Genomic DNA, 9,643 nt, shown 5'->3' on the forward strand with positions numbered 1-9,643 from the left:
CGCTTCTTTTCTCAGCTATTTGTAAGGCTTCCTCAGACTGGTTGTTTGCCTTCTTGCATTTCTTTTTCATTGGGATGGTTTTGGTCACTGCCCCCTGTAGTGTTACGAACCTCTGATCACAGTTCTTCAGGAACTCTCCCTACCAGATCTGACTCCTTGATTCTATTTGTCATCTCCACTATATAATCGTAAGGCATTTGATTTAGGTAGTATCTGAATGGCCTAGTGGTTTTCCCTACTTTCTTCAATTTAACCTTGAATTTTGCAATAAGGAGCTCATGGTCTGAGCCACAGTCAGCCCCAGGTCTTGTTTTTGCTGACTATATGGAGTTGCTCCATCTTTGGCTGCAAAGAATCTGATTGTGGTATTGACCATCTGGTGATGTCCATATATAGAATTGTATCTTGCGTTATTGGAAAATGGTGTTTGTGATGATCAGTGTGTGCTGTTAGGTAGAGGTAAATGTTTTCAGTGGTCCTGATGGCAGAACTGATGTACTTCTTTTTTCCTACTGTCAAGGTCTGGGAGGGCCTGAATGTAGTGAAGACAGGACGAGTGATGCTTGGGGAGACCAACCCAGCAGATTCTAAGCCGGGCACCATTCGTGGTGACTTCTGCATTCAAGTTGGCAGGTAAGTTTAAGGGGCGTTATAATCACTTTTCCTCAAAGCCACTTACTTTGGGTTTAAAACATATTTTCAGCATATTACAATTTTAGAAAAACTTGAACGTTTAAATTAGGTGGTAATTATCATTGGATGAATGCTTTCTTAGTTACTTCTCTAGGCTACTTAAAATTTAACCCAAGACACTGCACAAGGGAGTTGCCATTAGGTCCTTTGTGACAACAGAAAGTGCAAAGAGTGGGGCAAGGAATGTTTCAAGTGCTGGCTCTGCCCTGTGGCACTGTGTCCAAGGGTGTGTCACTTTTAGTCTTTCTGCTTCTCTCACTTACACAAAATATTACAAAAATTTTACGGAGTTATGAGATTCAAATGAAATAAAGGGAGTCTCAATAAGTGTGAATGTTTTGGTTGGGCTTTGCAAACTAATGTAACAAAATACAGCAGAAATGGCTGTTAATATTTTATATCTAGTTTGGGGTTTGGTCTAGATATTCCTGTATTTTTTAAAATATGAGAAGGAATGTTTTGTGGTGGCATGGCAATCTTGGGTACAAGCACTGTTTTGAAAACATAAAAACATAATAAAGTTGAACCAAGGGATGCTTTTGAGTTAAGTACCTTTATAGTTTTACAGTTGCTTTTAAGAGGAAATAATTTGGGGTCATCAGCTGCTTCAAGGGGCAACGGGCTGAAAAAATCTTTAGTGGCTCTTTGTTCCATCCATTAAACAGACTTTCTTGCACTTTAAAATGTGGTAACTAGTAATTATTCTCCTTAGGAACATCATTCATGGCAGTGATTCAGTAAAAAGTGCTGAGAAAGAGATCAACTTGTGGTTTAAGCCCGAAGAATTGATTGAATACAAGCCTTGTGCTTTTGACTGGATATATGAATAAGAGGTGGTCAGCATCAGTCCCTTCAGGCACCACTTCCTGTGTTCCTGGGCACAGCTCTTCATTCCACTGATATGGAAGCAGTAGGATGGATGTTTATTTCCTAAAGCATATTTACCAATAAAGCCTTTAAAAACTGTGTACAGCCTCCCGTGATTACTCATTATTAAGCTGGAAGAAGTGACTTGGTCCCCTGGCTATTGTAGTGTTATCCAGAATGAATGAATTCTGCTTGTTATGGAAAACTCACCTGACCCTTCTCAGCACCTAGTATACTTCCAGACGAGAAGGAAAGCAGCGAGGCTGAAGAGGACAAGTGCGGCACTGACTGTGTATCTGAGGACACTAATGAGATAACCAACATGGGATGCAGACATGCACATTTCTGTACAAAAATTGTTGCAACTTCGCAGGATGAAACAGACTAGTCAAGCTGTCCAGAGTTACACTCTTATTGACTGCAAACTGGGCAAGTTGAAGAAGTGGAAAATGGAAACCTAAGGATATCTGTAAGATGAGGATGATACCAAGACAATGCAGGGTTAAATGAAATAATGCATGTAGAGCTGTTTAACCTAGTGCCTGGCCCATGGCCGGTACACAAATAGTCCCTGCAATCCTACCTCCCTTCTTACTCTCTACCCTAGGGTGGGATATTTATCATGATTATTCCCTGGGCTAAAGTAGTTAAGCGGTTACAAAATCCATATTGTCTGTTTTTAAGGTTAATTTTTACTGGATTGGCAAAGTTGTAAAACGATACCAAATAGTACCTATCATTATCATTTGGATTTTGCCTTAAACATGAGATTATAGAAATATGTGGTTTTATGAATAGCTGTTTTTGGAAAACAGTGACAGCTTTTTATGTCACTTCCACATAAAAGACTTAACATTGTGTGGTTTGTTTCTTTTGCCATGGGATTCTTGGTTCCCCAATCAGGTATTGAACCCAGGCCACTGCAGTGAAAGCCCAGAATGCTAACCACTATGCCACCAGGGAATTCTCTCAACATTGTTTTTTGTGCACACTGCTATACTATAAGACAATGACAAATACGTCAATCAGTTCAGTTCAGTTGCTCAGTTGTGTCTGACTCTTTGCGACCCTATGGACTGCAGCATGCCAGGCCTCCCTGACCTTCACCAACTTCTGGAGTTTACTTAAACTCATGTCCGTTGAGTCAGTGATGCCATCCAACCATCTAAAAATCCTGTTGTCCCCTTCTCCTGCCTTCAATCTTTCCCAACATCAGGGTCTTTTCAAATAAGTCAGTTCTTTGCATCAGGCGGCCAAAGCATTGGAGTTTCAGCTTCAACATCAGTCCTTCCAATGAATATTCAGCACTGATTTCCTTTAGGATGGATGTGTTGGATCTCCTTACAGTACAAGGGACTCCTAAGAGTCTTCTCCAATACCACTGTTCAAAAGCATCAATTCTTTGGCACTCAGCTTTCTTTATAGTCCAACTCTCACATCCATACACGACTACTGAAAAACCATAGCCTTGACTAGAAGGATCTTTGTTGGCAAAGTAATGTCTGTTTTTTAATATGCTGTCTAGGTTGGTCCTAACTTTTCTTCCAAGGAATAAGCGTCTTTTAATTTCAGGCTGCAGTCACCATCTGCAGTGATTTTGGAGCTGTTTTGAAGTCTGTCACTGTTTCCCCATCTATTTGCCATGAAGTGATGGGACCAGATACCTTGATCTTAGTTTTTTCAATGTTTAGCTTTAAGCCAACTTTTTCACTCTCCTCTTTCACTGTCATTAAGAGGCTCTTTAGTTCTTCGCTTTCTGCCATAAGGGTGGTGTCCTCTGCATATCTGAGGTTATTGATATTTCTTCCGGGAATCTTGATTCCAGCTTGTGCTTCATCCAGCCCAGCGTTTCTCATGATGTACTCTGCATGTAAGTTAAATAAGCAGGGTGACAATATACAGCCTTGACATACTCCTTTCCCTATTTAGAACCAGTCTGTTCCATGTGCAGTTCTAATTGTTGCTTCCTGACCTGCATACAGATTTCTCAAGAGGAAGGTCAGATGGTCTGGTATTCTCATCTCTTCAAGAACCTTCCAGTTTGTGGTGATCCACACAGTCAAAGGCTTTGGCATAGTCAATAAAGCAGAAGTAGATGTTTTTCTGGAACTCTCTGGCTTTTTTGATAATCCAATGGATGTTGGCAATTTGATCTCTGGTTCCTCTGCCTTTTCTAAAATGGTTCACGTACGGTTGAAAGCCTGGCTTGGAGAATTTTGAGCATTACTTACTTTACTAGCGTGTGAATTGTGGAGAAGGCAATGGCACCCTACTCCAGTACTTTTGGCCTAGAAAATCCCATGGACCGAGGAGCCTGGTGGGCTGCAGTCCATGGGGCTGCAGAGTCGGACACGACTGAAGCAACTTAGCAGTAGCAGCAGCGTGTGAGTTGAGTGCAATTGTGCGGTAGTTTGAGCATTCTTTGGCATTGCCTTTCTTTGGGATTGGAATGAAAAACTGACCTTTTCCAGTCCTGTGGCCACTTCTGAGTTTTCCAAATATGCTGGCATCTTGAGTGCAGCACTTTCACAGCATCATATTTTAGGGTTTGAAATAGCTCAACTGGAATTCCATCACCTCCACTAGCTTTGTTTGTAGTGATGTTTCCTAAGGCCCATTTGACTTCACATTCCAGGATGTCTGGCTCTAGGTGAGTGATCATACCATTGTGATTATCTGGGTTAGGAAGATCTTTTTTATATAGTTCTGTGTATTCTTGCCCCCTCTTCTTAATATCTTCTGCTTCTGTTAGGTCCATACCATTTCTGTCCTTTATTGTGCCCATCTTTGTATGAAATGTTCCCTTGGCATCTCTAATGTTCTTGAAGAGATCTCTAGTCTTTCCCATTTTATTGTTTTCCTCTATTTCTTTGCACTGATCACTGAGGAAGGCTTTTTTTAATCTCTCCTTGCTATTCTTTGTATTCTTTAAATACATCAATAGCTTGGTATTAAAAAATGTCAGGATTCTAATTTCAAGTTAAGAATTTCAAAAAATGTTAGCATTTTCAAAATCATTTTTTAGTTTCAAATGAATTTCATGTTTATATATGCTGCATGCTTTCACTACATTTAGTAGCAATTTCACTACAATTAGTAGATCCTGAGGCAGACCTGGGATATGCATTTTAATGTGGGGGTACCCATCCCTGATCCCAAAGCACCCTGGCTGAGGTACTTGTAATTAGCAGCAGCAGTTACGTACAGGCTTATTCTGTGCCAGGGCTGTTCTAGGAATTTTTTTGTTACACGTTCAGAACTCTTCATCACTCCTGCTGGCTTACCTTATGAGAGTACAGGTTTTGTGAGGGAGGAACTGATCCAACTTTCCCTGGGGCTTTTGACTGCTTACAGAAGGCACCATGTATGTGAGAGAGCAAAAGAGACACAGATGTATAGAACAGTCTTTTGGACTCTGTGGGAGAGGGAGAGAGTGGGATGATTTGGGAGAATGGCATCGAAACATGTATAATATCATATATGAAATGAATCACTAGTCCAGGTTCGATGCATGATAATGGATGCTTGGGGCTGGTGCACTGAGATGACCCAGAGGGAGAGTACGGGGAGGGAGATGGGAGGGGGCTTCAGGATGCGGAACACATGTACACGCGTGGCGGATTCATGTTGATTTGTGGCAAAACCAATACAATATTGTAAAGTAATTAGCCCCCAATTAAAATAAATAAATTTATATTAAAAAAAAAGAGAGAGAAGGCACTCAAGGGACTCCCCTAGCTGTCCAGTGGTTAAGACTGCAGTTTCACTGCAGGGGGCGCAGGTTGAATCCCCGGTCCAGAAACTAGGATCCCTCCTGCCGCCAGGTGCGGCCAAAAAAACAATTACAAAGAAAAAATAAAGAAGGCATTCAATGTTTTGAATGAAAAAGGAAATTCCTCAAATAGCAAGCACATTAAAGAACTGCTCAGGTGCAACTTAACTTTAACGTTTTATTTTGTGTAAAAAAGGGCAAATTTAGTGAATTATTTTCATCTTGTACACAAAGTTATAATTTTAATGCTTTTAACACATCCATGCTGAAAATTTTCAATTTGGTAAAAATGAAAGGAACATAAATTTCTCCAAAGGAATTTTTCACGCCATTATATATACACGTCATGAGAAAGTTTCACTTTCTGAATGATCACAAGTTACCAAGAAAATAAAAGATTAAATTTGTACAGATATTGATCTATATATCAAATACATACAGAAATGATGTAAAAACCTTATGCAGTTTACTTTGACCTCTGTCCTCAAAAGATTTGCCCAGGGACAGATGCTATTCTTTTGTATAAATGACTGTGGCTTTATTTAAAATATGAAAATCAAAGGAAGAAACCCAGTTTAATCACAGTATTTTTAAAATCCCTTCCCAATAGTAAAGGATCATTACCAAATATATAGCACCATAATACAAATATTGATGGGAGAGGGTATTCACATCACACAAAATGAATAATAATAAAAACAAACAAACACTGAAAACCCGTGTTAGTATCCATAGAATAAGAAGTTGATAACAGCTTTAGCTTTCCTCATACACAGCAAGGAAAAAGTTAAAGAGTTTAAACCACCAAAAACCCCCAAATAATCCTAACAGAAAAAAAAAAAAAAACAAGAACGAACCCAAGGTCAGCAGTATATTTGAACCGTAAGAGAACGGGGCTACTGAGTTGTACGCTTGGAGTTGTGGCTAAGACATGAATCTCCTCTGCCACCAACTCGTTTTCTGTTCTTTCGGCAGTAGGAGTGAAGAGCCTGAACAGTGAAGAGGGCTTCAGATCGAGTTTATCTGGTACAAAGTCCTTACCATCACCATGCTGGTCATGGGATTAAGACAAGAAACACTTCATAAATATTAATAATATGTGGCAAATTTGAAAACAGCCTGGCTTTGCTGTAAAGTTAGAAGCTTATAAAATCTGGCTACAAATGAGCATTTCACAGAACTAATTACCAGGCTCCAAATCAAATCCCTCCTGGTTTATTCAGTTCCCCATAGAGATCTTAAGCTCAGGGTACTGGTAAAGCACACGCTACAACTGGCTTCTGGTGCCCATAACACGGAATCGGAGTCCTGGGTTTAAATTCACTGAGCCTGAGAATAACGACTGTTGTAACCTTTGCTTTAGAAGTCTTCCAGGCTTTAAGTTCATGGGAAGATTCTTAAAAGTTGAAGATCTGGGAAGTTTATGTCACATTTACAGTAGGTCCCTCTCAGTAATGTTTAAGATAAATATCCAGTAATTTAACAGCTGAATTCACATATATTTGACACATAAGAATCAACCTGGCATTGATATGACTTGCATTTATGCCCCTAAAGAGACAGTATTAAGAAATGTTGACATGCAATTCCATACATTCTTACACTATAAAGTAACAAATTTTACTTCCAGTAGCAACTACAAAACCTTATGATATTAACCCCTCTTGCATAGAATGAGGTAAACCTGTGCATATTACCAATGCTATTATTCCCAAAAGTAGAGCAATATTTTAGAAAATAAATTGCTGGTTTTTAATGTTCTATGCATTTTAAAATTCAAACAAAAAAAATCTTACCTAATATGGTCTCCTGGGGCTTTCCATTAACATTTTTTTAAAGCATTCCATAGGCTGAAGGACTGTAGAGGTTAATCATTTTGATTAATTTCTAATTAGCCCTACCTATATTCCAGAGGAGATGGTTAATATTACCACTCTGAAGAGGCCAGGCTAATACCCAGAAGCACTTCTACAACAGATGCAATTAATTCCTGAGAGTTTAGTTTATGAACCTCACTGGTAAATGCTAAAGCTCTCTCATTCAGTCACAACTCAGTCAGAAAAATGCAGAGAGCAAACCTTTCACCAATTTACCCTTATATCCTTTTTTAAACGAAGCCATGCGAATTTAAAAATAGGGAATGTTTGAAATGGTCCAAATCAGTTATTACTGTAAAATCTGAATACAGTTAAAGACAATTTGTACATATACATATATGGAATTTTAAGAAAATTAAATTCTCTTTCAAATTAGTTTTCTAACAAATCCAGGATAGTCAAAAGCAGAGCAGGAATGATTTTGAAATCTAGACTTTTCTTGGCTTGAAACTGTTAAAATAATTTTGATTCTCTTGGTAATACAGAACACATAAGTTTTGGGGTGTAGTTATACAAGTATTATCTCACAGATGGAGAGAACTAATGAGAATTCCTTTTGTGGGATATTTTTTAGTAAGGAAAATAACATAAACTTAGGACAATATTGCATTTTCCCCAATCCCTCAACATGTAGACCGAGATCTTGTATATCTTGTCAACCATTCCAGTTTAACATTTTAGTGTTAGGATGATTTTACTCATTTTTAATTAAAAGAGAACATATAAAGTATCCAGAGTTCTTCCAGTTTCATATAGAACTCTAAATAAATTTTCACAGAATGAAACACTTCTGTACAAATATTTAAAATGGGCTGCAATAAAATGCCAACAAGCAGAATTAATTACCCTTCCATGACTTATGTGGTGATGAGCTCTCCACAGGGGGGATTCAGTTGCATATTCTGCAGCAGAGGAAGCTGGAGATGTGACTGGCCTAACTTCTAAAATCCCAAAATCTCCCAACAGGTACCAAAAAGGTTCATTAGTAATGACAGTTCGTTTGCATTTACAACAGTATCTTTCTTAAGTCATTTCCTTCAATCCTGCTACCTAAACTTTAATCTTACCAAAAAAGTTAGAATTTCAATTCTTGTTAACAATGCACATAAATCCAAACTTGGAAAATATTACAAAATTCTTTCAAAAGCTTCAAATACAACACAAAAATTGTCCATCTTTATAAATTGAAAAATTTCCCCCCAAGGCTAAAATAGTTTCCCTACCCACTTGAAAAATCTGGAACTGAAATTTTCTATGTTTAGCAAAATGTCCCAGTAGAATAGCCCCGCTGTACAGCTGGATTGATTATAAAATCAGTCCTGTGTAAAATTCTTTCCCTCCCACCCTCAGTTTCTGAGCAACCTCAAGGCTCTTGTTTGATGTAAAAGTTGGCAGAGCCATTGCTTTCCTGATCAGATGCTCCTTGGAGGAAACTATAATCCTCTCCATCTATCAACTCCTCTTTCAGCTGCAATGTAGTCACTGCAAGAAAGAGATAAATATACAAGATGTTATTAAGTCTTTCTGGAATATTCAGATTGCTTTTAATCTTCATGTTCCACCAGCTTTATAGTTAATAAGAGGCTTCTTCATGTCTTCAATAATTTTAAAACTAACTCCCCCTGAAGGAGGAGCATTTAATTACTTTTAATTTTCAAAGTATATTTGTAGTTGAGAAAAGTTTCAAAAAAGAACAACACTACAAATTGGACACTGCACAAATGAACACTGTCAATGAAATGTTGAAGATGATAGTGATCACTAATTTGACTAGAATTTTTCTCATGATTAAGTATTCACTTTTATGTCAATGCCTATATAAATGATGTATTTTTTGGAGAGTTCTGAACTATAGTAAGTAACAGAATAAATATGACTTTAATATGTTATCTCCAAGGAGTACCTTTGTTAAAGATGCTTCATAAAAAAAAGATAAAATCTAATTTTAAAATAGTATTAAAATAATATAAAATATATGATCTACATATAATTTATATATTTATAAAAATAAATAATAAACCCAATAGTAAAAACATCTGTATTAAAACTAAAATCAAGAAAAACTTGTAATCATTTCAGGTAAAACAGAAATTGACATCAGCAGTGTGAAAGTCACTGGTATAAAACAGCTAACACTTGGAATTCCCTAGTGTCCAGGGGTTAGGACTCTGCTTTCACTGCTGAGAGCATGGGTTCAATCCCTGGTTGTGTAACCAAGATCCTGCAAGCCTCGCAGTGCAGCTAAAAGAGAAACCAAAAACAAAACAGCTAACATTACCAATGAGATCACTTAATAGTACTTACTGCCTGTCCAAATTTTTATCTGAAGATCTTTTTTTTTTTTTTTTTTTAATGAAAAGAAACAACAGTACAGGCAGTCCTCAATTTATGAACAGGTCATGTTCCAATAGGTCTTTATTTTTATAGACAAATG

The 9,643-nt window shown here is 37.7% G+C and overlaps 2 protein-coding genes across 4 annotated transcripts in view; one reads left to right on the forward strand and one right to left on the reverse strand.

The window, feature by feature from the left end:
• Positions 1–1,659, forward strand: part of LOC104990642 (nucleoside diphosphate kinase B) — a 4,152-nt gene extending 2,493 nt beyond the window's left edge. Inside the window, exons 3-4 of the mRNA XM_010842852.1 lie at positions 521–633; positions 1,406–1,659. Of these exons, the coding sequence (XP_010841154.1) occupies positions 521–633; positions 1,406–1,523 (231 nt within the window). The 3' untranslated portion in view covers positions 1,524–1,659. The remainder of the gene's footprint in view (positions 1–520; positions 634–1,405) is intronic.
• Positions 1,660–5,496: 3,837 nt separating this feature from the next.
• The window catches only part of MBTD1 (mbt domain containing 1), a 67,873-nt gene continuing 63,726 nt past the window's right edge, over positions 5,497–9,643 (reverse strand). For all 3 annotated transcript variants that reach the window (XM_010842855.1, XM_010842854.1, XM_010842853.1), the window contains exon 18: positions 5,497–8,691. In XM_010842855.1, the coding sequence (XP_010841157.1) occupies positions 8,573–8,691 (119 nt within the window). In that variant the 3' untranslated portion in view covers positions 5,497–8,572. The remainder of the gene's footprint in view (positions 8,692–9,643) is intronic.

The sequence above is a fragment of the Bison bison genome, unplaced genomic scaffold (assembly GCF_000754665.1).
Source record: "Bison bison bison isolate TAMUID 2011002044 unplaced genomic scaffold, Bison_UMD1.0 scf7180017864180, whole genome shotgun sequence".
NCBI lineage: Eukaryota > Metazoa > Chordata > Mammalia > Artiodactyla > Bovidae > Bison > Bison bison.